Genomic DNA, 27883 nt, shown 5'->3' on the forward strand with positions numbered 1-27883 from the left:
TTATTATTTATATTAGCCTTAAAAAGGGAATTTCTTTTTTAAAGAGTAATACTTAAGCCTTATATTAAGAGGGTTCTCATAATAATTATTACTTTAATCTTTAAGCCTTTTTTTTTTATATTTTATATATTTAGCTTTATAAAAAGATTTAATATAAGGCTAGGCTTATTTTTAATTAATAAATTAATATAAACCTATAAATCTTAATTTTTATTTTTTATTTTTAAGATATTAAATTAAGTAACTTAATTATTATTAAAGGCTAATTTTATATTTATATTTATTATTATTATTTAAAAAATAATTAATAAATACTTTTTTATTTAATATATTAATTAATAATTATTAATTTATATATAAGACTTTTAATTATTAATATATTAGGTTTATTTTTAAACTTATATATATTATTTATATTATTATTCTTATAAGAATTCCTTTTTCTTTTTTAGGCTATAATATAGCTTTCTTAATTAGGCCTAATATATTAATAATCTAGAAATTACTTAGCTTAATATTAAAGGTATATAACTACCCTCTAAGCTATTATATAGGGTTTAATTTAATAATAATATTATTATATTTTTTTATATATTATCTCCTTATAATAACTAGTTTTATATATTTAATATTTTTTTTTTAATTTTTATAAATCTTAATACTCAGCGTAAAATAAATATAAATATAAAAAAAATAAAAGATAAATTATATAAGGTTTTAGCTTATTTAGCTTATTTTTATTAATAATATTATTTACTTTATAAATAAAATTCTTAGCTTTTTTTTTTATAAGATATAAGAATTAAATATAAAGAATAATATTTATTCTTAAGAGGATATATTTATAGTAAAGTAATAAGTAATAAGTAAGCTATAAGTAAATAATACTTTTAGGGTTATTAATTAATTTATCTTAGGTTTAAATAACCTTAGTCTTAGTATTTTTAATAAAAGTTTTTTAAAAGGCATTATATACTTATAAGGTACTTAAGTAATTTCTATATATTTTCTAAGTCTAAGTAATTTATTTATTTAATAAAATATATTATTTTATTATTAATTTTATTTATATTAAGGATAATTTTAATAATATATTTTTTTAATTTATTAACTTTTATATTAGGCTTATTACTTATCTTAATTTAAATAATATCTTATATTAACTTAAGTAATAAAATATAAAAGATTAAATATAATTTAACCTTAGGTAATAAATCTAATTTATAATTATATTTTAATCTTTTTTATTTAATTTTATAAGGTCTAATATACTTATAGTTAAGTTTTTTATTTTATTATTTTATTTTAATATTTCTTATTATAAGATATAAGTTATATTTAATAATATATTTAAAAGATATTAAATATAACTAAGTTATATTAATAGCTAAGATAACTAATATATAAAAAAGCATTAATAAATAGGTTTTATATACTTAGGCTATAATACTTAATTATTTATCTTATTATATTAATTAAGGTAACTATATAAGTAATTACTATAATTATTCTTAGTGCATAAGTAATTATACCTTAGTTAGTAGGGATTTATAGGGCTTCTTTAAAATATATAATATATACTTTATCAAGTCGTAATACCATAGTATATTGCGTCTTCTTAGGGACTTGAATTTATTATTGCCACTCTTAATCTACTCGTTTAAGGGTTTGTTATTTAAGTAACCCTTTATAAGGCAATTGCCGTCGGCGAATAATAACCTCCACGCTCTCCTGTCTCACAAACCACGAGTTCTTAATCTTCCAATCTGCATCCGGATCCACGAGGGAAACCTGTAGACAGGAGAGATTAGCATCGGGCGATTAGGATCAGGTCGTAGCGAAACTTACGTCGTAGGTTAGGAAGAAACTTGGCAGCATCTTGTAAATTTCGAGCAAGCTGATATTCTTCCCAATGCAGGTCCTATGCCCCTTACCAAAGGTAAACGTCGCCCCGTTCATAGCTTTTAGACGTTTCTCAAAAGCCTCAGCTGTTTCGTCGTCGCTCTGAAGCCACCGGTCGGGTCGGAAAGCATCCACATCCTGCCCAAAGACTGACTGCTGTCTATGCATCACCCATGGAGACGCGCCCACGATCGTCCCGTGGGGCAGCTCGGTGCCATCGGTAAGCTTGAGACCCTCCGGCGGAACGAGCCGCTCCAAGATAAGCCCGACAGCCGGGTGCAGCCGCAGCGCCTCTTGGACAACGGCATTGAAGTATGGCAGCTGCTGACTCTGTCGCCAAGTGGCAGGTACGCTCAGCTCATCCGCGGCGTACGCACCGTCTAGTTCAGCGAGGAGCTTGAGATGGACTTGCCTGTACTTCAGCGTGTAGTACATGATGGCCCGCAGCGAGATCGCGGTCGTATCTGAGCCGGCAAACATGTTGGTGATCATGTAGGATAATACCTGGCCGTCATTAACTGTTTCAGGGTGCGTCTCCTTGGCGCGGACGAAGCGGTCGACAAAGTCGAGTGTCTTCTTGCCTTTGCCATCAGAGGCGTCTCCAATCTCCGGCTGCGTGGAAAACCGCTCGCGGAGACGGTCAATCGCGAACTTGGCTACCGCGCCCGTTGAACCACTGAATCGCGAGAGAATAGGGTTCTTCTTCATCCAGTGGTCCAGCCATGGCATCTGCCCAACTGCGGCATTGTAGTCCATGGCTTGATTGAGCTGCTCAATAATGCCGTCGACGTCGCTTCCACTCCTAAGGAAACCAAAGGATTTGCTGCATGTTAGTTCTCCGATGACATCAAACGCATAGTACTGCAGCCACTCGAAAAGAGGACAGGCGTTGGCGCTGGTGGCATAACGCCTATCCAGCTCATCGAATAGAACGAGAATGGTTCGATCAACGAGAGGTTCGTACTCAGTCAGCGTGGTCATGGAGTAGGAATTCGCCACCGGGCGTTTGATACGTGCATGAAAACCCTCGTTGAGCGTCGTGAACAGGGTTTCGGTAGCCTTGCCGTTATTCAACTGCTGTTGAACTTCATAGAAGGCGGTCTTGGACGTCAGCTGGCTTGCTTCTTGAGGACAAACGGTCGGCAGCTCACCTTTGCGAACCCGCGCTTAACGTTGTAGACCTTGATCACATCATTCATGTTGCTGATGCTGACCACGCGAGGGCCAATGCGCACGTTGTCGCCATAGCGTCGGTGCAGGGCGATAAGGGACAGATGGCTCTGGCCTCTTCGAACGACGAACATGCGCCATAAGTTCGAGAGCTTCGCCGCGAACGGCCCGGGTATTGATCTTAGGCCGGGAGAAAGGTAGTTGCGGAGAAGGTGAAAGGCGTACAACGCCGCGAGGACGCCGACAATAAGGTATGGGTTTTGCGGCAGCATCTTGGGAGTCCTTCACAGAAATAGAGGTCCAAGAATAAGCCTGAAAACAAGCAGTCTACTTACTACGCTTATAATATCAAGGCCTGTCAGCGATCAAAGTCCCTCCTTCTTTCCGAATCCCGATCGCCGCCAGCCTCTATGTGCGGAGAAGGTGCCATTAAAGCAGCTAACTTTGGCAACAGAGGGGTGATCCACTACCCGTGGACGACTGCCTTGCTGAGACGACGAACCTGTAATACATTTTTCCGGCGCTTTTCACACCAAGTCTCCCTTCGAATGACCGACTGGATGGGCAGGCAAGCGAACATGGTCCAGTAGCCCCATTTGAGGTTAGACGTGAACGGTGACAGGGTAGTCCCTGTAGGGCTAATCAAGTAATATTCCGCCTGCCCCTTGCGAACTTGTCATTAACTCCAATTGGTCATAATTATCCACCGCTAGAGAGTAACTCACGCTTAGGCTTAATAGAGCATATATGGTCTTATAGCCGTGAAAAGAGTAAAGGGCTAACTTATTTACTAGTAGAATATAAAAAAATTAAATAAGATGCCTCTATTAAGAATTATTACTAATATGCTTATATTAGATATAGTTATATATAATATAATTAGTTAAGGCTAGTAAAAAGTTATTATAGTTTTAATAAATACTTAGACCTTAAGCTATTTTTATAGGTAGCCTTTATAATAATTAAAAATAAAAAAATAATAAATAATATATAGAATTCTAAGTAATCTTATTTTTTAATAATTAAAAGTCTTATTTATTAAGGAATTATTAATTTATATATATATGTTAATTATAAGAAATTACTTAAGGCTTATTAAATAAATATTATTAATATATAATAAGTAAATAACATAAATAAATAAATAAATAAAAATTTAAATTTTTTAATAAAAATTATTATAAGAAAACTATAAATTATATAATTAATTAAAATTATTTATTATATTTTTTTTTAAAAATATCTTAATTATTACTTAATAATTTATTTTATTAATAATTTAAGTATTATAAGTTATTATAATAACTTAATTACTTAAAAGGTTATTTTCTTAATATAAATAAATAAAACAATATTAATATATAATTTATACATAATTAAAATATTTCTTTTTTATATTTATTATTTAAATAATTATAATTTATTTTTAATTTTTAAATTAAATTAATTTTAGGTTTTTATATCTTTTATATTTATAATAATTAAGTCTTTATATTTAATTATTTACTAATTATATTTATAAATATAAAAAGGTTTAATATTTAAATATTATTTATTAAAGTTAATTATTTATTATTTATTAAGAAATAATATATTATAAATTATAAATAGGTAATTTATTATTTTTTTAATATTATATACTTATTTAAAAAAGCCTTATAAATCTAAATTTAAAATATATTTAATAATAATACCTTTTAAAATTAAATAGCTTATATAATTTAAGAATATTATTTTATTAAGATTATATATCTTTTTATTAATAACCTAGGGTATTATAATATATATTATAAATCTTTATAGATTTTTAAATACTTAATTTTAATTTATTTTAAAGGTTTTAAAAAGTAAAAACAATATTTACTTTTTTTATTTAATTAAGATATCTTAAGTAATTAAGAATTAATTAATTAATTAATAAGAAAAGAAGTTATAGAACTTTTAGTATACTTACTTATCTAACCCACTTACTTATTATATCTTATTATATATATATAAAGTAAATAGGTTAGAGACTATTAAAAAAATACTTTAACAATATTTAGATATCTATTGCTAAAGGTTTATATAAATCTCTCTACTATAAGGCACTCTTAAAAGCAATATCGGGATTCTTATACCGCCCTGCAGTCTTGAAAGCAACAGCATAGTAAGGTGTGGAAAAGGTAATAGTGCTCCCCCGATGGATAAAGAACGTGTCGCCGGGGAGAAGTCTCGCTGAGTTGCCCTTCTCGTCTACGATGTTCAGTTCTCCTGAATGACGTTAACCACCTTAAATTGTAAACCCGATAATCATTAGCACTTACCTTTTAGGACAATCCCAGTCTCATCAAAGTCATAGTAGGGTGCCGGCTCATTCTTTTCAGCCTTTTCGAGATAGAACAAAGATGCCGTCAGAGGATGAGGCAGATCGGTTGAACATGTGCCAAAGACATCACCTGCATAGTTCTTTGTAAGTTGAGAGAAAATGATCAGCTGGAACGTCGGTACCTTACCGAACCAGACATTGGCAGGGCCCGGGCTGAGTTTGGGGATCCGGTGGCTTATGCCTTCGTCGTGCCACTCAAAAACCATGGTGTAGAGATTCGTATGTATCAAGGGATCTGGTAAATTGGTCAAAGAGATGCACCTTTTGCGAAAGACGAAATGAGTGCGATATATAGTTGAAGAGGCCGGAAGACCGAAAGAAAGAGAGAGATTATGTCGCTTGGTGAATTAATCCGCAGTGGGCCCCAGATTCTGGCAAGCCAGCTGGGTGATGATCTGGTATTGATCCGGAACAATGGTGGCTCGGATATTCGGAACCTGAACTGGTTCCCGCCGTGTCAGGCCACGACTGATTTCGTGATTTCCCCGACTTGTCGCTAATTATCCGGGGGAGCCTTGGCGTGGCACAGAAAAGACAACATGTTCGTCTTTTGACTCTTCCAAAGACACCTGATTTAAAGCCGACCATCCAGCCAACATAATAAAGATCTGCATTGTTGTACAGTTAAGACATTCTCAAGTTCCTAACAAAAGTAGAGCTTCGACGATGGCTTCTGGTACCAAGAGCCAAGACGGCTTCTCGTGGACACCATCTGGTGGCTTGTCAGAGGGACTCCCAACAATCGGCCTGGTGAAGCCGCCGTCGTATTTCGCTCCAGAAAGCCGGAACGGCATCTTTGATGTAACTGTGATAGGATCGGGCTACGCCGGACTCGTCGCGGCACGGGATCTCGCTACTCAAGGTACGTTGTGTTCCCCCAGGATCCAGGCTCCAGGGCTGACACACTGTAGGAAAGAAGACGTTGCTCGTTGAGGCAAGAGATCGCCTCGGCGGCAGGACATGGAATTCGAATGTGGATGGCTTCAACTACGAGCTGGGCGGAACCTGGCTGCACTGGCATATGCCGCATATCTACCGCGAGGTCTCCCGCTACGGCCTGCAGAATGACTGGGTTGTCACCCAAGTTCCGGGATCGCGGGAGGATTACCACACTCTCACGACTGCGACTGGCAAGCGAAACCTGAACCATGAAGAGGAGGTAAGCGACATGGCATGAATTTCCTTTCCACAGTGGGATAGACGAGACTGAGAGAGAGCATATCGCAGAGACTTAGGGGAAGTGGCTAATTTGACATGCAGGAAGCGATGTTTGACCGGGTATGGAGCCTTTTCTGCAACCTCGACGGCAACTACCAACGACAAACGTGGAACAACCCCTTCGCCTCGCCACAATTCTTCCCCGAAAAACACGCTGCGTGGGACAAACTCTCATGCCAAGACCGCTTCGACGCCATCAAGTCCCAGCTCAGCGACGAGGAGCAGGCCATGCTCAAAGGCCTCCTCATCCAGATGGGCGGCGCGGACCTGAAGCGCATGGGGCTGTACGATGCGCTGCGGTGGTGGACGCTCGGCGGAAACACGGGCTTGGGTCTGAACGAGATTGGATTGCACACGAGGCTCGGCAGCGGCAACAGCACGCTTCACCGTCGAATTTTTCCCACGCTGTTTCTACGGGTAACCTGTCGTACAGCTTCCGGACGCCTGTCAAGTCTGTCGAGGATGTCGGTGGGGTTGTTACTGTCAGAGGCAGAGACGGGCAGGCCTGGTCAGCCAAGGCAGTCATCGTGACCGTTCCGCTGAACGTGTTGCCTTACATCGACTTCACGCCACCGCTGCCGGAGGAGAAGCAGCAGGCCTTGAAGCATGGAACTGTCAACTTGTGCAACAAAGTCCACTTCGACTTGGAGGGACCGGACTGCCTTTCATGGTCGTCATTTTCTGCCCCCGCGAAAGGCTTAGTGGCTGCCTTTGGCGACCGGTTGACACCCTCTGGGGATGCCCACTTGGTTGCGTTTGGGCCAGATCCTGAGTCTTCAGATGGGATGGCCCTCCGGGACTTGGATAAGGTCAAGGCGGCACTGGTCCATCTCTTACCTGAGCAACACAAAGCTACCATCAAGCGCATTGTACGTACATCGGTTCTGCCTTCCCCCTCTTTCTTCTCTTTTATCTCACGTCGATCACTTATTCATCTACTTACCAACAATCACAGGTGGCACATGATTGGGTCAACGACGACTTTTCACGAGGGACGTGGTGCTATCTAGCGCCAGAGGTTACAACGAACCACCTAGCGGCTCTGCAGAAGCCCCACGGGAGGATTGTGTTTGCCAGCAGTGATTACTCTGATGGATGGCGAGGCTGGATTGATGGCGGCGTGCAGGCTGGTATGCTGGCTGCTGATGTGGTCATCAACCAGCAGCGCAAGCCTATTGTGAAGACTCAAGGGCGTCTGTAGGATCACTGAATCAGTATTTAGAGAAGAGTAATGAGTCTTGGAAGGCTTCTTGAATTGATTTGCGCTTTCATCTGAAACTCGCCACTCCAGATTGACGGTTCCTGGATGGCATTATTGAAAGCTCGGAATGATACCGAGTTCCGATGTGCTCCAGCCCCAAACATGCTTTGGCTGGGTCATGCGGGCACGTCTTTCCGACACATCCGTCCTCCACGCGCAGGGACCAGCTCATCAAGGCAGAGAACAAATCGGCAAACGTTCCGCCCAAGATGACCAAGATAAGGACCCCCGTTTCGCGTTAGCCCACCAGATCCACGGCGCCGGACCCCCAGGTTTCCCCGCAGCCCGCTAGTCCAAGATAAGCCCAAGTCGACCTGGCGCAAGATAACCAAACTGCCCCCTCCTTAGAGCTTGATCCCTCCGTAGTTCATCCTGCATGTTTCTTGCTGCGCCAATGGACACTCTCAAGGATCTGACGGGACGCGACTACACGCGGCCCAACATGGCGGGGTCCTGCTGGACGTGTATAGAGCAAAGCGCAACTTGCTCGCGAGAGCTACCCAGTACGTGATGAGGCCCCAGGGGCAACACTTCATTTGTGCAGTGCTCTTCTGACCGAGCTAGAATGCAAAACATGCCATCAATCCGGACGTACATGCGCAGGATATGCTAGAAAGCTCTTGTGGCCAACTATTCAGCCTGGGAAGCGGCACTTTAAAGTGTCTACGAGGCGCGAGGCCAAACAGCACGACAGGAACAGTTCAAGGCACAAGGCCATGCCGGAAGCACGCAGAAGAGGTCCGCAGTCGTTCGTTCCCTTGTTCAAGACCATGCTTACCCGCCTCATCAGCTCGAATTACGCTATCGTCGCTGTCTCCCTTTGGCGTTCCCGCCCACGAATCCCGGCTGATCCAACATTTCGCCGGTAAGTCTTACCACATATCGGCGGGGCATCACACTGACAGGAAACAGACAATGTTGCGAGGATTGCTCTCGCCATCGACTACCGCGGGAACGTCTACCGCTCCTTCATTCCCATGGCCATGCATGACCAGGCTCTCTTGTACTCCATCATGGCCGTCTCGGCGGCTCATCTTGGTAGATGGAATCGCAAGACGGACACTCCTTTGGATACAATTATTTCTTCCAGGGAATACACGAGGCGGGCACTCATGGAGCTTGGAAAGAGGCTCCAAGATCCGGTGCTGGCAGCTTCCGAGTCCACGCTAGCCACGATGCTCAATCTCATCTCGATAGAGGTACCAGCGTCTGCTTTACTCATGTCGAATCGATTTAGTACTGACACACAGTCTAGGTCGGGAACGGGTCCAGAGAGTGGAAGCATCACTACGAAGCACTCGAAGGTTGGCTCCGGTGGAAGGGAGACACGAGTCAACTCGACCCCTTCCTAAAGTCGTGGGTGTTCATGGCCGGATTCCAAGCAGCCCTGGTGTTCCGGGAGAAACCTAGCGATACCATCACCGGATGGCTCGAGACCCTCAGATGCCAACCGGAAGAGTCTCCTCAACAAGTGGTAGACCCTTTTTTGGGATACTCTGTGAAACTGCCAAGACTTCTTGTAAGAATCTAATTCTGCTCAAGAGACGATAAAATTTGCTGACAAGTGACAATGACAGCTTAAGGCATCTATCTTACAAAAAGCCCAAACCGACTCAATCATAACTCAAGGAGAGCTCGAGCGCAAGCTTGCACATCTGCAGCAAGAAATCGCCGCGTGCGAGCTCGACATCAACAAGCCGATAGAGCTCGCCAGCTCGTGTCAATCAGACAGCTTCATCTCACTCACGGACACCTCGATCGGCCAGAATGACCTATGGCGACGCACCGGGGCCACTGCCGAAATCTTCCGCCACGCCGCTCACATATACACCCACCGCATTGGCGCCTCGATGGGCCGCAGTCTGCCTAGAGAGATCCAGAAATCAGTCGACGCAATTTTGGATCTTCTTGCGTTGGTCCCTGATGTTCGCGGCCCTGGGACGAATCTCGCGTGGCCACTTTTCGTGGTTGGACTTGAGATCGATTCTTCCATGTTGCGAGATGTGATATTGGAGCGGTGGCAGAGCCTTCATCTCCTTGGGATGAAGTCCACACAAGGTGCTGAGCGGGTGCTGCTGGAGACGTGGAAGCGCTGTGATAGAGCAAAGGTGGGATGTGGTGTGGTGAAGCCTTGGCAGGATGTGATGCACTCCTTGGGAGAGGAGCATATGATGGCTTAAACAGGTAGTCACTGATCTTACATGGAATAATATCAGATATCTCACGCGACAGACTGAAAGGGTGAGTTGACTGCTTCTTCCATCAACCTTTGCGCGTATCCCAATTAGGTCAAGGGTATCTGGACGGATTAACGTCTAATTGGGTCTCGGCTTCGGCAAGCCGCAGTTAGACTGGTTGAACTCTGAACCATCCGCCTGCCCCTCACTTATTATTCAGACATTCAACAATCACTATTGCGTGTGAAGGCTCAACTATTATTTTGCTGCTGTCCAGACCACACTCATATTTATCATTCATCCAAAGTTTAGTCTGCCTACCCACTTTTCTTTCATGTTTCGCGACAGGAAAGTGAGTTCCTCCGCCAGGCGGAAGATCACGGTAGCCTGCGAAACATGCCGCAAGCGCAAGGTAACGACATACACTTTCCAGGACGGCACGAACTGACACTGATCAGGGACGCTGCTCGGGTACCGTGCCCTGCACGCTCTGCCTGAAGCACAATTTGGAATGTCATTATGAGATAAATAGAAGAAAGCGGGGACCGCGAGCTCGGATGACCGATGACGACTGCTCAAGCACTGTTTCTCGACCTCTCTTACCATCAGCCTCGGAACAAGGCGTCATTGTTTTCGAAGTAGCGTCATCGCCGGCATCAGTAACAGCAGACGGTTCTGTTGACCCCAGCAGAGCTTGCATGTTAACTGATTTGGCGGTAAGACAGAAACTGCGGCGTATACATGACAGGCCCGATTATCAGCAAGTTATTTACCCCGGATAGGGGGCTTTTGATTGATTTTTTAAAGAATAGATGGCCTCGCTCAGGACGTAATCGTTCATTTACTCGAAATCTTCTTCACCGTTGTTAATCAACAGCAACTGCCCCTTCTTCCGCCAGACCAGGGACTGGAATGGTTACTAGAAAAAGATCGCCCGGCCTTCGTGGTGGCTTCTCTGTGTTTGGTAAGTATCGGATATTCTTCACACGAGCGTGCCTCTGCAGAACGAGACTCTCCTTTGGATGCCAAGATCGCACCCAAGTGTCGCCTTATGCTCCTGCAAGCAGACATCGGCACACAACAACTCGACCGCATGCTGTGTTTGTGCGCCCTCGCGTTGTATGAGATGAGCAACGGGAATGGCACCCAGGCCTGGTGCGATATCGGTAAGTTTGCCAGAACTGGTCTCAATCATTGGGGAAAACGAAACTAGACAGAACAGGAACCGCACAAAGTTTGATACCGTTGATTTCGCAGTCGGAGATGGGTACACTGTCCAAAGATGTTTTCAAAACATGTCTCAGCTTCTTGGCATGGACCCGCGCGGAATTCGCGTTGGGAAACCCGACGTTGTTGCCCTATGTCCTGGCCTGCAACGACATTGAGCCCGATATCGATCTTGGAGAACTATGCGGCCCTGCGGGCGTTCACAAGGCAGCCAGCCTCCTCGTGAGATGCGCAGATTATGCCATCCGGACACCTCGGAATGAAACGCCATGGCAACATGACTCAACCTTTTCCAAGCTAAAGCTCAAGTTGGATCAATTTTCAATCACCATCGCGGAGAACCCTGATCTTGACCCGGGTGGTTTCAGCGCCAGCCTGGCAGACAGATCCGAGCTAGTCGTCGACATCACAATGTCGCTACTCCGGGACTACTGCAGTATTCTGCTCAATCGAAATTTCCTACCAATGCCGCCACTGTTATCACGTACCCATGAGAATTCTGCAACCGAAGCACAGCCATCGAAGTTGTTCTTTGACGGCCGAGTCAGCGCTTGTGAAGGGAGTGCCGAAAGCATATACGAGCTATGTACGGTGCTGATATCGAATCAACTTTTTATCTTGGTACTTGACACCTCGCCCTCATCTTTCACTTTCTCTGACATAGGACCGTTCAGCCTCCGTTCTTGGGCTACTGCTGCTTCCAGGCAGCTCTCATCTTTGCAAGCAGCCTAGTGGGTTACAAGGACCAAACGCGCCGCGAAGAAATTTTCTACAGACTTCAGGTACTTTGCATGGTGCTTGGGGCCCTCAGGAGGCTTTACAAACCCACAAAGCTTTGGGTACGTAGTGTTTCAATACCAGCACTTTCCTCTGCTGACCTGTCATTCAGATCGACGCTCTTCTGAAAATTCGGGCAGCTCTTAATGAGACGCGATCGGAGCCCGAGGCAGCTCGCTCCACTGACAAGAACTTCTTCTCACGCTTCAGAGATGTCGTGGAGCCTCCACTTGTAACCTTGACGTGCCCCAAGGTCGATGACATACATACGGGAGCCAATACTACTGATAACACTACTCCAAAAGCAGCCGAGAGTTGTCAAGCAAGGCCGGCTCCTTGGATAGAAAGCTACCAGATGCGGTTGAACAAGCAAGTATCAGCACTAGGGTCGATCCATGAAGAATCCCCGAAAAACTTTGGTAAGGCAACATCTCCGTTATGGTCAAGCTGGATTTAGATCATGGAACCACCTCTACCGCTGGCAGCGTTTCTTTTGCTAATTCATTTTGACTGTTAGGAGACGCGGCTACCGGATCTGCAAAATTCAACAACCAAATAGCTGCACAACTCGACTCGCTAGCAGGTCAAGAACCCTCTGAGACTGTTCAGCCTGCCGTTGATATGCATAATGTTGCAGCCTCGGACAGCTCAAATACCTTTTACGGGACCCATGCGGGTTCGCTGGACAATGACCCTGGTCTGTCATTGGGTATAGAAAACCTTATCCGCCAACCACAATCACAAATGGTTACGGATGGGGGTCTGCTGGAGGAGATGGTCGATGAAACGATGCAGGTAGGAGGGCCGGACTTTTTCAGCATTGACTTTTCCCAATATTTTGATATTGGCGAATCCATGCTGGACACGTTTGGGTTTGATTGGAAAGAATGAATACGCTGTAGAGTGCCTTGCTTGGACAAAATAGGGTTGATATAAGCAGTTGAATATCAAAACTCGTGGCATTTCAATGGAAGTCTGATTGCATGTCGTGTTAGAGGACAAAGTCGTGGAAAATCTGGATTAACATTCAAGAAAGGGAAGGTGAACAACAATAAAGGGTTCCGAACTGACCCTCGATCTGAAATATGATGGTATTGGTCTAGCCTAATTCCTCGACGTACAAACTGTCCCTCATATTTACCGAGTTAAACGCTCCTATCCTTCAAGACTCCTTCATGGCAGGCACAACATCCTCCACCACCCAGTCAGCAAGGCCATGAAACTTGACACCCAAGCTCGTAGTAAGTGGGTCTGGCAGTGGAACATCCGTCAACACGCCCCATTCATTCTCGTATCCGTAGAGCTCGTCCAAATCAGCAATACCCGTGGTCGCAGGCGTGTCGAGTCGTACTTCAGACCCGGTCTGCTTCTTGATTTCCGCCACCACATCCGCCATGCAGACGTGGTCAAAGGCGGCCCACACGGTCTGTCCCAGCAGGTCTGGCTTCTGGCGCCAGTTGGCCAGCACAGCCGCCACTACGGGGCCCAGATCCTTCTCCACCCAGATCATGCCCTGCTTGGCTTCTGGCTTGAGCATCGGCTGCGTCAGGATGATAGTGCCGTCGTTGTCCCTCTTTAGCGCGCCGTGAATCATGCCGTTGAGGTACGTGGCCACCCAGTTGTCCAGGTAGAAGCCCACGTTGAGTTTGACGTGGGGGACACCGCGATAGTCCAAATATTGCGCGATGGTGTTTTTATTCTCAACTAGATTGTTGCTCTTGTACTTCCCTCCCGATCGTACAAGCGCGCTAGGAACACCGGACCAGATGAGAAGCTCTGTGCCGGCCTCGAGGGCAACATCCGCGAGGGTGCAGCCCTGTCGAACTTCGCGAAACAGATCCTCTTGGACGTCTGAGTCGTAGAAATTCGTGATAGCGAAGACGGCTTCTGATCCTTTTATAGCTGGAAGCAGGGTCTCTTTTTCCCCAGGTCGGCCACGACCACCGTCACGTTCGGTAGGTCGGCGAGCCTCTGGGCTGGTTCGCTGGGCGGGTTGCGTGTCACCGCCTTGATGGAGTACTCGCCCAGCTTCGACAGATGGCGGACGACCTGGGCGTATGAATCAGCGATTTGCCCAGCATGGCTCTCTGAATTTCGCTTACAGCTCCGCCCTGAAGGCCTGTGGCGCCGAATACCGTGATGACTCTAGTCATTTTTGTTCGATGTACCGGAAAACCTTCTTTAGTGTGCAAGTAAGTAGGCCTTGATGGTGCGAACGGCATTACTGGAAAACTGTTATATCTGGAACATAACATATTGGAAACTGAAGCATGGAAGTTGCAACTTATGAAACAGATTTCCGGGTTATAAATCTAGGAAACTTACAACTCATTTATTTGTTCTCATGCCAGACCTTCAACTCACGATGATGAACTCAGGATCAGACCCTCCGATGGCGGGTAATTGCCTGATTGGCCACACCAACCCGCCGGAGAAATTAGAAATCACCAAGCATCCACATTGGCTGCACTTACATGCCATTTCCGATTCGAATTCTAAGAACATAAAACAGGCGCTGGAGGCTTGAAAGTCTTGCAAGTGATAGGCACTCATACTCCGCTGGTAATTACCCAGATTCCGTTAAACAGCTTTGCAATGTCTCCCACACCTCATCCTCATGTCATAGTCGTCGGCGCTGGATTCGGCGGCCTGGCTGCCGCGATTGAATCAAGAACACGGGGCTGCGAGGTGACCCTCGTCGAGAAATACCGCAACTCCAGCCAGTACGGCGACATCATCGACTTCTACGCCAACGCTGGGCGCGTCATCCGCAGCTGGGACAACGGCAAGGTCGCAGATGAACTGCTGAACATCTGCATCACCGAGGCCAAGCACATGCAGATCCTCAAGGCGAACGGCGACCTTCTGTATCTGGACCCCTGGTACCACGACGAGTCCCATGCCAAATTACAATTTGCCGGTCAGCGAGGCAAGATGTGGACGATCCTCCACGACTACGCCGCCAGGATCGGCGTGACGATGAAGTTTGGTGTGGGAGTCGAGGACTACCACGAGAACGACGACGGCGCAGGTGTTATTCTTGATGACGGGAACCGCATCGACGGCCACTGCGTCATCGCCGCCAACGGACCGAAGAGCAATGCGCGCCAGAAGGTGCTTAAGCTGGACGACAAGAAGACCAACAGCGGATTTGCCATCTTCCGTTCTTACTTCCCCATCACCGACGAGATCAGGAGTCATCCCCTCTTGCAGGATTATCTGAACAAGGAGGAAGATATGGTCAAGATCTGGATTCACAAGGATAGCCACATGCTAGCGTACTCGTGGAACAAGGGGCAACAGTTTGCCTGGGTTCTGACGCATCCGGTAAGTTGACCAATTCATCGGGCGTCCGGGTACTCGCGTGCTGATCCACCACCTCAGGATGAAGGCGACATCGCCGAGTCGTGGTCGTTCAAGGCCAAGAAGGAAGACGTTAAGGGTTTCCTAGACGGCTACAACTCCGAATGCCACGCCATTCTGGATGTGACGGACCCAAACAACCTGATCGACTATAAGCTCATCTGGCGAGACGAGCTGGAAACCTGGCTGAGCCCCAAAGCCCGCATCGTCCTCATCGGCGATGCAGCCCACTGCCACCTCCCAACATCGGGCCAGGGCGGCTCCCAGGCTATCGAAGACGGCGCAGTGGCTGCCGTGTGCCTGCAGCGCGCCAAGGGCGACGTGCCGCTTGCACTGCGGACCATGGAGCGCATCCGCTTCAACCGGTCGCGGATCACGCACCAGGCTGGCTCAGCGATTCGGGAGCTGTGGCACGGAGATAACTGGGATATTCTGGAGGCGGACCCTGAGAAGACTGCGCAGGCGAGGGGAGATTGGGTTCTAGACTTTGACCCGATCAAAAATGCGGAGGAGCATTTTGATCGTGTCGCTGAGGAGGTCAGGTCTGGGAAGACTGGTCCGTTGGCGGAGCTGTCGGTGCCTGCGGGGGGTACCTTTGATGCTTTGAAGTAGCTTTACCTGTATTCATTAAACCCAGGAAAGAGTGTTTCACAGAATTATCAAATTCTACAGATACAAAGTCTGAGCATCCACAATCAGTATTTCGTCAACTCCTTATCGTCTAACAGACCAAATAGCCCGGTCCTGTGGTAGTGTGACGTCTAGACCACGTTACTTGGTGTTCAATGCCAGCATATTGCTTGTTTCTTGACCTGTCCTCTTCTATACTTTCTGAACTGCGGCTCGCGCCATCAACGGTTACCTCCTCCCACATTGAAAAAGAACACGTTCTGTGACAGATTTCTTTTATCTTGAAATCCTTTCTATGGCTTTGAGCCTGTAGAGCAGAATACTTCTATCACACTAAGAGACGGCCTTGACAGGTTCGGGTTAGGGCAACGTGACGCGAGCTAACCAGGGGCCTCGCGTAATGGGTCGAGGGAGCAAGATCCGGGTCGATGAGTTCCGGGAAACAGCCAACAGAGTAGGCGGCTTTGTAATGCCATACCTGGACATGACACTGGTCGATTTCCATACTGTCATTAATCCGGAGACTTTGCCATCTTCCCAGTCGCTTGCACCAAGGTTCGGGACTATTACTCTAAGCTGCCCCCAAATAGGCTAAGATATGGGATCGGAAAAATGCAGGAGTCGTCCCTACGGCAGTGCCCGAGATGGTGGCTGACAAACGATGGTCTCCTTCCCCTGCAGCTCGCTGGCTGCTGCGGCATTACTACTGCTTCAAGAAAAGCCACTGATTTACAAGTAAAGGAACCGCATGTAGCCTTTACCCTCGCCGGTTTTCTTGTCCTGCGGTCTTGCCCTGGTCTTTCCTTACCTGGATTATTCTTCTGCTAGCCTCTCTTCTCCCTGATTTACCACCACCTTTAACATGGGGCTTCTGGGAGATTTCGGTTCAGCACTCAGCTTCACGAGGGCTTGGCAGGCTGCGATCTTGTTTGTTGTCGCTCGCTTGCTATGGAACCGTTACGGCACCGGACTTTCACACGTGCCGGGCCCTTTCCTGCAGTCTGTCACCCAGCTTGTCAGAGTCTATCACATTTGGACACAGCGCGGCCAGGAATTCGATCTAGACCTGCACAAGAAATATGGTAAAGTCGTTCGTGTTGGGCCTCAGCTGGTGTCTATCGCGGCGGCGGAGGACCTGAACACTGTTTATGGCGTAACGTCCAATTTCTACAAGGTAAGTCCGCTGCTTGTTGAACGGCAAATGGTGGTCACCTGCTGAGCCTAGCTATGCCTAGTCTTCTTTCTACGACCCTTCTACTCCCTACGACGAAGAAGGAATTGTTCCGGATCCGTTCGTCCTCAAAGACAAAGAGATGCATTCTCGCATGAAGCGAAACGCCTCGAACGCATACTCGATGACCTCCCTAATCCAGCTCGAGCCATACATCGATGAGATAATGACCAGGCTTTTCAGCATACTAGATCAAGAGGCCAGCAACCCCAAAAAGCCCGTTGATCTCGGTGATTATCTTCATCGGTTTGCCATGGACGCCGTCTTCATGCTCACCTTTGGCAAAACGATGCAGTTTCTCGAAAAGGGAGACGAGAACAACGTCCTCGCTGCTTTCGACGTCATCATGCCTTACATGTCGACAGTAAGTTATCCCAACATCGAGACACCAAATGCTCGACGCTAACATGCTCAGGTTGGTCAGCTGTCCTGGGCGCATAAATACTTGGCGGGAAACCCCCTCGGAGCCAAGCTCATCCTCGGCAACATGACCTTCGAAGAGGGCTTGATCAACATTGCAAACTCCCAAGTCACGACCCTCAAACAAGATCTGAAGCAGCGGCCTGCAGACGCGCCCTGCACCTTCGTGCAGCGCCTGCTGCTCAACCAAAAGGCTCAACCTGAGTCCATCAATGAGAGAGAAATCGTCACCCACGCTCTGGGCAACATCACGGCCGGGAGCGATACAACATCCACCACCATGCGCTCAATCATCTACTACTGCCTCAAGAACCCAGAGACGTACCGCAAGCTCTGCGAGGAGGTCAGGACCCATTGCACCTTACCTGTGACATTTTCCAGTGCAAAAAACTTGCCGTATCTTGATGCCGCCATCAAGGAAGCACTGCGCATTCACCCGCCGATGGCAATCATGCTAGGCAGAACGGTCCCCAAGGGCGGCGCCACGGTTGCCGGGTACTACCTCCCCGCAGGCACCGAGGTCGGCGTCAACGCCTGGATTCTGCACCGAGACCCCGAGGTGTTCCCCGACCCCGAGGCATGGAAGCCCGAGAGGTGGCTGACAAAAGACGTCGATCACCTGTCTCGGATGAAGAAGCACTTTTTCGCTTTCGGTGCAGGTCGGCACATTTGCAGTGGCCGGCACATCAGTACGATGGAGATCAACAAGTTTATTCCTTCTCTGCTGCTCAAGTACGACTTGGCGTTGGCCTACCCTGATCGTCCCTGGACCTATGCGTCTACAATGCTGGCGATTCAGAAGGGGCTGCATGTAGTCCTGACCAAGCGGGAAGGAGGTCAGGTATATCTATAGCTCTAGTCACAGGAAAAATTTGAGTAACCGATATATTTGGTCTTGGCTACTGCTATATTCCAACGAAGTAGACTCTCGTGACTCGTCTTCAGTCTAGAAATAAACTAGACTCGTAATACGACCGCGGCAGAATTAAAGTGGCTCCCGGGATGATATCAATCATGACGTCGAAGCAGAGGCATGGGAACGCCAATATGACAATTTGAAAGCATTATATTCGCGTCCGGGAGGGCTATCTGTGTTGCATTTCTGCACCATCAAGGGCTACTTGCTTCCATACTGATATAGGCTCGCTTCCACACTGTACGAGGGCATCGACGGGTCCAGGCGGCCATCAGGGATGTTATCGTGTGGCACTAATGCTTTTACTTGGCAAGCTCCAACACAATCACTTCGGAAACATGTCCAAGTCCGACGCTAAGTCAATGACCGACACCTAGACAGGTTTGTCCCCTCGTGCTCCCAGGTTGGCAAGGGATCAAAAGCCAAGTTACAAGAGGAGATTTGCGCAGCCTGCGAACCTCCCAACCAAGGCTCATTGACAATGACGGCGTCATCAGTATTGCGGCTAGATGGCCAAGAAGGTCTGACTAGATAACAGTTTTGCTGGCGTTATCTTCGCTTCGCTTGCTCTTGGCTTTATCTTTCGGAAGTCAGCTTACACGGAACGAACAGCGAAGCCACTATCCTGCGCTCCCCCGCTTGGGGGAAATGACCACTGGTCGCCTCCCCTCTAGTCTCTTTTCAGCTGCACCGGATTAATTCACTGAGCAAAGGCTGGCAAATATCCGCCACAAGCCAAACTATCTTATCCAAGGGGTGCTTTAGAGATAAAATCGCCGTGATCCGCCCTTTCCAGACGAGACATTCTCCGGAGCACCAGCACTGGAGACATTCAAAACATTTTCCTGTCTAGAAATTGTTCGTGCATCACCCCCTCTTTCACAAGCCCGTTACTATGAAATCCGAAACGACTTCGGACAACAATGTCCTGCAACGTAAGTGTCATCGTTGCTCGTCTCCATCATTCTAACTAACAATAGCTCCGTTAGAGGACAGCGCGGCCGAGATGACGGACAACATGACGGAAGCCGGCACGACCGAGCTCCGACAAATCGACACGGAGCAAACACATTTCAAGAAGGACCTGGGCTGGCTGGCAGTCGTAGCCGCCTCGTTCGACTGCATGGCAACATGGAACACCTTCCCGTCAACCCTGCTGGTATCCTTCGTCTACGGCGGCCCAGCAGCCACAGTCTGGGGCATCATCCTCGTCGGCCTCATCTACATCCCCATCGCAATAACTCTCTGCGAGTTAGTCTCCGCATACCCCAGCGTTGGAGGCCAATACCACTGGGCTGGCGTTCTCGCCCCTGCCAAGTACCGCCGCGGCATTGTAAGTCGCGACGACCCCCCTGCAAGTTGATCATCGCTCGCTAACCAGATTTTGAAAGAGTTACATCTGTGGCAGCATCAGCTGGTTCTCCTGGGTCTCGCTTACTGCGGCCGGCGCTGGCGCCCTCGGCAACTTTGCCATGGTGCTGGTGACCTGGTTCAACCCTGCGTACGTGCTGAAGAAGTACCACGTCTTCCTCTTTTACCAGTGCAGCAATCTGTTCAGCTTCTTGGTGAACGCCTATGGACAACCTGCCCTGTCTACGATCTACAGAGTCAGCTGTAAGCCCCCCCCCCCCCCCCCGCAGCTAATCCACGTCGTCTGGATCAAGCCTAACGTCATGTTCTAGTTGCTTTCAGTCTGCTTGCCTGCTTCATCATTTTCATCGCTACTCTCGCCGGTCAGAAGGATAAGCAATCCTCATCCTTTGTCTGGACCACGCTGGAAAACAACACTGGGTGGCCTGATGGCATTGCCTTCTTGATTACACTCAGCGGACCGACGGTTATGTATTGTCCCATTGACGGCGTTGTTCATCTGGTCGAGGACGTCAAGAGACCCCGAATCATTGTCCCCAGAGCAATCCTGACTGCTCTCACTCTGTCGTTCATCTCAGCGACTGCTTTCGGCATCGCAACCACCTACTGCATCTCCGATTTCGAAACAGCTCTGATGTCGCGCACCGGCTTCCCGGCCTTTGAGATCTGGAGGCAGGCCATGAACTCGGATGCCTGGGCCGTGGCATTTGTCGTGTTTCTTCTAGTCATGGTCCCGGCTAGCACCTTGACGACTACTCAAGTTCTGTCGAGAATGACCTGGAGTTTCGCCAACGATCAAGCACTGCTGTTTTCGGATTTTCTCAAAGTCGTCTCGCCGAAGCTGAAAGTCCCCCTGCGCGCTCTTCTCTTCAACGCAGGGCTGGTGTTTCTGATTGGCTGTTTGTATCTGATATCTTCAACTGGTAAGTGTCATTCCATTGTCTATTTACGTCATGTACTGACTCCCTCTCCAAGCCTTTATTGCCATCTTGAACATCTCGGTGGTGTTCCAGCAAATCACACTTGCGTTTCCCTCGGCGCTCCTGATCTACCGCCGGCGCGATCCAGAATACCTTCCAAAGAACAGACCCTTCAAAGTGCCAAATGCAATCGGCTGGATGTGTAACATTATCTCCGTGCTGTATGCGATAATCGCAGTCATATTCTTCCAGTTTCCATGGTCTACCGATGTTCAATTCTCTACAACAATGAGTAAGTTTCTTAACATACCTCTTCTCATTGCATGCTTCTAATCTCCGAGTCTAGACTTTACCTGCCTGGTGTTTGGCTCTTTCATATGCGCGAGTGCACTGGCCTGGTTTCTCTTGGCGCGGAAGCGTTATACCCCTCCCAGCTTCGTATTCCGCCAGGACTTGTAGTACTAGGATGACACGGAAAGCGAGCTGGCAAAGAAATGGAAGTGCTTGCGATTAGCACTGGAGGACGACCTAGCTTCATACGATTTACAATTTGCCAGTTGAACAAGAAGCTTCCATTCTGTCCATTCAGTGTAAATCAGCGTTGTTGCTAGAACTCACATGATACTTTTGAACTGTAAGACTGAATTCTCCAAAACTCTGTTGCCTTGCGTAGACTTGAAGCGATAGATCTCCTTGAACTTACTATCATTCATGGATGAAATCGACGGAAACTTAACAAACCGGGGTTCTTAGACAAAATATTTCCTGGAACAGATCATTTAGCAGGCTCAAGCAACCTCAACGCGGTAAATTATCTTAAAAAAGATGCAGCGCAAGAGCTATAGATCTGACGTGAGGCAACTTAGACTTGGTACAACAGTAAGCTACTGTACGCAGTCGTGCTGGTAATTCGATCAATTACATAGAAATTGGTCCGTGCACGTTGAAGGGTCGTCCGTGCACGTGTCGCAGCTTCTTATATTTCATCGAATTACCTAAATCAAACACCCCCCTTCTCCTACTTCTATACCTCACTTCCCTCTTATAACCCTATTCTTTTAAGTACTATTCTTACGAACTAGAGTAATATCTAGCAGGTAACCATTAGGGAAAACCCGACTAGACCTAGAGGCAAAAAATTAATAAAAACTATTCACCGTGCTTTAAATCTACTTAATTAGATCTTGCAATAACATATGTGATAAGTGAGTGGGTGTCACGACCTATGCCACGACCGAATGCATGACGCTGCATGGCACGGATCAACGTATTACCGCTCACTCCGGAACCCGTCGTCCCGCTCACTCTCTCACTCTATGCGAGTAAGAATGTGGCGATATCTCACGATGGACATCGTGAGATACCCCCAATTATGCCTATCCCATGAGCTGTCATAAGCCTCCGGAGCGGTCACGACAGGGGGCATAAGCCAATCACATCGATTCATATTAGGGATACATTATCATACACCAAGCTATGCCCATTGACGGAGTACTCTGCACATATAAACATAACAGACCATAGCATCATTACGCCGTCATTAGGCTCAATCTGTTAGCGCTCTAACACTGGGGCGAGGTACGGAGCGGAGGTTTATGACAGCTCATGGGATAAAAGACCACACAACATTCCTTAGACAGACACTCTACCTACCTCAGCTTTCAATACAACTTGATTACTCAAGAATACTTCTTAATATTATCAGACGTGATTCGCCACCCTACGCTCAGTACGTTACGCCCCGTTACAACTGCCAACATAAACCCATTCAGTTACGGTTTATGTTAGCAGTTGTGACGGGGCGTAGAGTACTGAGCGTAGGGTATCACGTCCGATAATGTCAAGAAATATTCTTGAGTAATCGAATTGTATTGAAAGCTGGAGAGCTATCTAGACAGGGAAGTGGGAATGAGTGAAGCTATATATACTATTCTGATTGGCTTGGTCGATCATGGTCGAACGCGCTCTCGTCCGACCTGTTCGACCCTTTTAAGGTTAAAGTGTTACTTTTGATCGAACGTGGTCGAACTCGTCCCCATTCGACCAGTTCGACCACACACCACTTCCACCGGGGCCTGTTTGTTCCATTCCGAGCTCCGACGTTTTCCGTTCGTATCCTGGTTGGTCTTCCTACTCGTAACATGCCTGATCGATTGTTATTCTCGGCATCGTATTTGTCACGGCCATGACATAGGCGAGGCGGGGAAGCACGGCAGAACAAACTGACTAAGCCAGAGGGACCGAAGGGACCGAACTTCGCTTGCATCGGTCCAAGGACCGAACCTCGAAGTCGTCGGTCCTACCCTGGACCGAACATCGCGAACGTCGGTCCAAGAACCAGACCACAAGTATATAGAACATCCTCATCTGCACTTTCTTATGTACCAGCTATCTCAGCTATCAATACAACTTGGTTACACTCAATACCTTTGAGCACATTACCAGACGTGACAAGCCCCCCTTGTTCAAGCACAACGCGACTAACCCTTCTGCCAACATAAACCCAGCACGACCGGTTTATCCCTTGGGAAACACACGATCGCCACAGTATTAAGAAATCGCAGAAATATTTAGAAGATAGAAAGGAACAATTCTCTCGTTTCTCGTACGGAGGTTAGAGCAGTTAAATACCCCCTGAGAGGTTTAACCTTTTATGGTGCAGCTAGGTATAAGTCTTCTACTACAGCAAAAAGGCTAAAAAAAAAGGCCACTGTATTAGCATTGGGATATGATCCTATGATGTATTGACAATGTGGTCTTTGTTGTAGTTGAAGCCAGGCCCTTGATGGGTTAACTGAGCCAGAAGACCGTAAATATCCATACCCAACCCATCCACCTGTCTCCGCCAGGCCAGGCTGCTATTAATTCGTCACCTTGATAGTAGTAGCGACACTCGGCACCCCCGCCGAGTTGAGCACAAAGAGCATCCAATATCCCGGGAGAGCAATGCCAGGGTCGTTTGGAATTTTGAATGAGTACCTATTCGTCCCAGTGTTGGTAAACGTCAGAGCAATACGCCGCTGGTCAGTGTTGACCGTGTGTGTAGCAGTCCCGTATCGAATCAACGAGCCCTGCTTGACCGGACCATTGGTAGTAAAAGTGATGGTGCTGCCCACTTTGGCCGTCTTGGTTGAGGTGCTCGAGATCCTTGGCCGCGTTGCAAGGTTGCCGTTCTTATCGAAAAGATTATTTGGTGTAAAAATTTGGGCATCAAAATGGTTTGTCGTGCAAGTACCACAAAGCCCGCCGCCGCCATTGAAGACTCTTCCATCCGGCAGTAGCAGAGAGATACTATGATAGACTCTGACGATTGAATTACTTTGCTGCTTGACGAAGGCATCAGACGCAGGGAGGTACATCTCGGGCTCCAGCTGGGGGGTCGAATCTACAAAAGGCTCGGAATGCTTTTGGCCCCCGGTGATAAAGACGGTTCCGTCGGGAAGTACAACCGACGTGTGAAAGATGCGAGGGTGTAATCCTTGGCCACCGCCCGCGAAAGCTGTCTTGGCAACACTTCCGGGCTCGCCGATGGTGATGATGTGTGCATTGGCTGTCGAGTCAGAGAACCGATAATTGGGGGAGCCGCCAAAGGTAAGGATCTTTCCCTTGACCGCATCATACATGACCGAGTTTCCACACATGGAATCCGGGTCAACGATATCACCAACTTGTCGTTTACCAGCCGGCTTCACATCACCGTCGACTCCCCTGGTGTAGTACCAGTTCATGGCAGTGCTTGGGCCGGCCTGGAAGACAGTTCCCTTCTTCCAGCCAAATAGCCAGCCGTGATTGTCAGAACGATAGACGCCTTCTTTATCAGCCGTAAGCATTGGCTTAACAAGAGCCCCCGGGAGCAAAGTCCAGCTTTTCAAGTCTGGATTGTAGATTTCACCATTCTTCCCACCCCTGGGGCCATTCCAAGAGCCACCAATGGTAAAGACACGGCCGTCGGACGTTGTGGCGGATGATTGGTAGCCACGTGCAATGTTCATCTCGGGGCCAGTGATCCAAGAGTCGCTGGGAGAGTCGTAGAGGCTTGTCTTTTTGGCGTCGTTGCCGCCTGTCACAACAATCTGCCCATCTCCATCCATAGAAATACCCGGACAGAACATGTCGTGGTGAGTGAGGGTAATGTTACGCTGGGTAATGACGCCGGTAGCTGGGTCCCACACGGCGCTCAGGGTCAAGCCACCACGAGGATTCTGATGCTGAAAGTCATCATAGCGATAGGCAGGTTCAAAATAAGCTCGTGCTATTACATGATCGATTTGGACAGAACTCACCAGACCAGACAACGACCTGGCCGCTCGTTGGCTCAACAGCACCGGCCACGGGAACAACAGGAAAGTCAAGAGTAGGGCCCCAACGCCCTAGCCCGGGTTCTTGGTTGCTGTTAGAGGAGGCTGCGTAGATGTTGAGTTCCGCGAGACTGATCCGGGGGTTATCGTGCGTTTCGTCGGGGATGGCAACCAGGCGGACATAGCGGGCCCTCTGTGGTTCGAAATTGGAAAATTTCTCGGTTTTATCAGTCCACCAAGTTCCTGTCGCAACAGGGGAACCCCAGTTCTTCCCGTCCGTGCTGAGGAAAACGCTGTGGCGTTCTATCCAGTTGCCGATGTTGTTGCTGTTGTCCTGAAGTGGAAGCTGAGAGAGACCGTTGACATTACGGGCGGTTTTCATGTCGACCGTGATAGTGACAGGCGCCTTCGTGTTGGCATTGGTTTGCCAGAAAGTCGCAGTGTTGCCATCAATGGCTTTGGCACAGTCGTTGCCCGACTGCTGGTTGGAGCAGGTCACGGTCCAGCCCTTGCGGTCAATGGGAATACCCAGGGGGGAGATGCCTTGAACATTCCAGGCTGTGGCCCAGGAGTTTCTGGAATGACAACTGCATCGGTGACATCCAAAAGACTGCCGAGGCATAGAGACAAGGTCAAAAGGTTCTTCATGTTGGGTTGAAAGCGAGTGGAATGGTAAGCCAATAGAAAACAAAAGTACGAGTGTAGTAACCAAGCAACACGAGTATCGAAACAGGGAGGGTAGAAAGAAAGAACACATAGCGCAGGAATAACAAATACTGAGACCGTACTCGATCAAACTTGATCATTTATATTATTATATTAGGCCGAGGACGGCCGCATGCAGCTCGGCCTGTCTACCCAACATGTTTCCATCAAAGCGAAAGTTTTGAACCGTTTCTGTACGCACAGACCAGTGTTGGTGGTACAAAGTCGCTACTCGTCGGCTTCGTGCAGAGAGTTTTCGCCGCCACGTTTCGTATTCCGCTCAGGCTGGGCCGTCTTTACGATGCAGCCACACAGACGCCAATGCAGCTCCATCGTCTCCCAAGGTTTCTTCTGGAGGCCACTGTATCGGTGACCAATAGACAAGGCCCTCCCCAGAAGCCTCGCCGGTAAATGTGCCCGATTGCCCCACACTTTCATGATTTTCCCGTCCCTCCAATTCAGTGCCGGCATGCCGTGTTCGGATGCCCGGGTCGGGCTGACATGACCTGAGGACGGCGTGTACTTTGAGGCGAAGAGACACGGGAACTGCCCTGACCTTTTGCATGCATATGCACTGCGGTAATTTGAAACCAAAGGGGAAGTTTTATTTACGAGTTTAGAAAGGCGATAATACATGCCGTGCTCTAAATCAATACAACGCGGAATTATTGTTGCATTTATGCAGATCCTTGCCTGACTCAGAAGCCCACCATCCAGGGGCCTCCAATGTCACTGTTAGACACACAATGAACACACAATGACGATTAGTGCACGCACAAGTGTAGTTGCGAAGGTGGTCCATTGATCCGAAACTCCATTATTAGTTCCTTTGATGATGATGTTGTTGTTCTTCTTGCTCTGGCCCCTTTTTGTGCCTTGAGTAGGGCGTGTCTCGTCTATCCCAACTGCCTACTCAGGAATTCAGCATTCATTTTGAGGGCAAAATAATTCAAAAACAAATACAAATCAGAACGGCGCTAAAAAAAACCCCCAGGGGACTAAATGATTTAAAGACAGGGGGGGCAAAGTGATTGAAATTTTAGGGTTAATATGGCCAATCTCGGTATGCATCGAAATATAACATTTAGGCAATATTATATACCGAGTTTTAATTAATTTAAGCAGAATTGCGCCTATTATATATTATAAACGCGCCTTACTTAAGGCATATTTCTTTTATATAAATATTTAGCGCAGCGCTAATAACTTACCCTTAAAGGTATATTTTTTTTCCCTTTTAAGGTATATTTTTAAGAAAACTAAATTCTTAATATCTAAGAAGAATAAAAATTTATTATAAGGTAATTAATTATATAATTAATTAACTCTAACTTCTATAACGGTCATATATATTCCCAAGGGATAAGCTAGTCGTGCTAGGTTTATATTAGCAGTTGATTAGGCGCATTATCTTAAATAAGATATTAGTCACGTCTAGTAATATACTTAAAGGTATTAAGTATAACTAAGTTATATTAATAGCTAAGGTAGCTACTATATAAGAAAATATAATAAGCATATCTTATATACTTCCTAGGATATAATAGCTTATAATAGATTATAGCTTATAGGGCCTAAGCTATTATAATCTATCTAGCTAGCTCAGAGGGGATTATAACCTATGAGCCGTAATCTATCCTAATCTATGCGTGATTAGTAGGTTAATATAGGTCCTTTTTATTACGTGGCCTAGGGGTCTTCTTAGGCCATAATATAATATCTCCCCTCTATTAGTCTTATCCTTAAGGCTATATCTATGACCTTAATTATCCCGTATATATATATTAATCCTAAACCTATAAAAAATCTTTTATTAATATATCTAGTTATCTTACCTTTTCTAAGAAATAATTAGCTATTATTAAACTAAGCGATATTATTAACTATTTTAGATTTAAAATTATATCTTATTTATCTTATTATTCTTAT

General features: G+C 46.7%; 9 protein-coding genes across 9 annotated transcripts; 5 read left to right on the forward strand and 4 right to left on the reverse strand.

Annotated features, from left to right (window-relative positions):
• Window positions 1-1671: 1671 nt before the first annotated feature.
• Window positions 1672-3344, reverse strand: MRS44_003942 (uncharacterized protein; the record flags this gene model as incomplete). The annotated part of the gene is made up of 3 exons (XM_065623499.1): window positions 1672-1791; window positions 1849-2979; window positions 3054-3344. 3 exons carry the CDS (start codon window positions 3342-3344, stop codon window positions 1672-1674), a joined length of 1542 nt encoding a protein of 513 aa, XP_065479571.1.
• Window positions 3345-5152: 1808 nt separating this feature from the next.
• On the reverse strand, window positions 5153-5646 carry MRS44_003943 (uncharacterized protein; the record flags this gene model as incomplete). The annotated part of the gene is made up of 2 exons (XM_065623500.1): window positions 5153-5325; window positions 5379-5646. The coding sequence occupies 2 exons, from the start codon at window positions 5644-5646 to the stop codon at window positions 5153-5155; spliced, it is 441 nt and encodes a 146-aa protein (XP_065479572.1).
• A 460-nt stretch (window positions 5647-6106) lies between these two features.
• Window positions 6107-10099, forward strand: MRS44_003944 (uncharacterized protein; the record flags this gene model as incomplete). The annotated part of the gene is made up of 11 exons (XM_065623501.1): window positions 6107-6302; window positions 6352-6599; window positions 6701-6942; window positions 7092-7527; window positions 7614-7855; window positions 8286-8422; window positions 8484-8657; window positions 8710-8784; window positions 8832-9118; window positions 9175-9438; window positions 9497-10099. The coding sequence occupies 11 exons, from the start codon at window positions 6107-6109 to the stop codon at window positions 10097-10099; spliced, it is 2904 nt and encodes a 967-aa protein (XP_065479573.1).
• A 909-nt stretch (window positions 10100-11008) lies between these two features.
• Window positions 11009-12991, forward strand: MRS44_003945 (uncharacterized protein; the record flags this gene model as incomplete). Its single annotated transcript, XM_065623502.1, has 6 exons — window positions 11009-11060; window positions 11101-11262; window positions 11319-11909; window positions 12032-12162; window positions 12213-12519; window positions 12618-12991. 6 exons carry the CDS (start codon window positions 11009-11011, stop codon window positions 12989-12991), a joined length of 1617 nt encoding a protein of 538 aa, XP_065479574.1.
• A 271-nt stretch (window positions 12992-13262) lies between these two features.
• MRS44_003946 (uncharacterized protein) lies at window positions 13263-14581 on the reverse strand (the record flags this gene model as incomplete). Its single annotated transcript, XM_065623503.1, has 2 exons — window positions 13263-14149; window positions 14575-14581. 2 exons carry the CDS (start codon window positions 14579-14581, stop codon window positions 13263-13265), a joined length of 894 nt encoding a protein of 297 aa, XP_065479575.1.
• Window positions 14582-14695: 114 nt separating this feature from the next.
• MRS44_003947 (uncharacterized protein) lies at window positions 14696-16075 on the forward strand (the record flags this gene model as incomplete). The annotated part of the gene is made up of 2 exons (XM_046283476.2): window positions 14696-15427; window positions 15485-16075. The coding sequence occupies 2 exons, from the start codon at window positions 14696-14698 to the stop codon at window positions 16073-16075; spliced, it is 1323 nt and encodes a 440-aa protein (XP_046123285.1).
• Window positions 16076-16955: 880 nt separating this feature from the next.
• Window positions 16956-18597, forward strand: MRS44_003948 (uncharacterized protein; the record flags this gene model as incomplete). The annotated part of the gene is made up of 3 exons (XM_046271957.2): window positions 16956-17267; window positions 17329-17688; window positions 17740-18597. 3 exons carry the CDS (start codon window positions 16956-16958, stop codon window positions 18595-18597), a joined length of 1530 nt encoding a protein of 509 aa, XP_046123286.1.
• Window positions 18598-19555: 958 nt separating this feature from the next.
• Window positions 19556-21410, forward strand: MRS44_003949 (uncharacterized protein; the record flags this gene model as incomplete). Its single annotated transcript, XM_046283477.2, has 6 exons — window positions 19556-19595; window positions 19641-19993; window positions 20052-20274; window positions 20343-20954; window positions 21007-21243; window positions 21298-21410. The coding sequence occupies 6 exons, from the start codon at window positions 19556-19558 to the stop codon at window positions 21408-21410; spliced, it is 1578 nt and encodes a 525-aa protein (XP_046123287.2).
• A 2402-nt stretch (window positions 21411-23812) lies between these two features.
• MRS44_003950 (uncharacterized protein) lies at window positions 23813-25897 on the reverse strand (the record flags this gene model as incomplete). The annotated part of the gene is made up of 3 exons (XM_065623504.1): window positions 23813-25197; window positions 25235-25727; window positions 25778-25897. 3 exons carry the CDS (start codon window positions 25895-25897, stop codon window positions 23813-23815), a joined length of 1998 nt encoding a protein of 665 aa, XP_065479576.1.
• Between the last annotated feature and the right edge of the window lie 1986 nt (window positions 25898-27883).

Source organism: Fusarium solani (assembly GCF_023522795.1).
Source record: "Fusarium solani strain SB1 chromosome Unknown bctg00000001, whole genome shotgun sequence".
NCBI lineage: Eukaryota > Fungi > Ascomycota > Sordariomycetes > Hypocreales > Nectriaceae > Fusarium > Fusarium solani.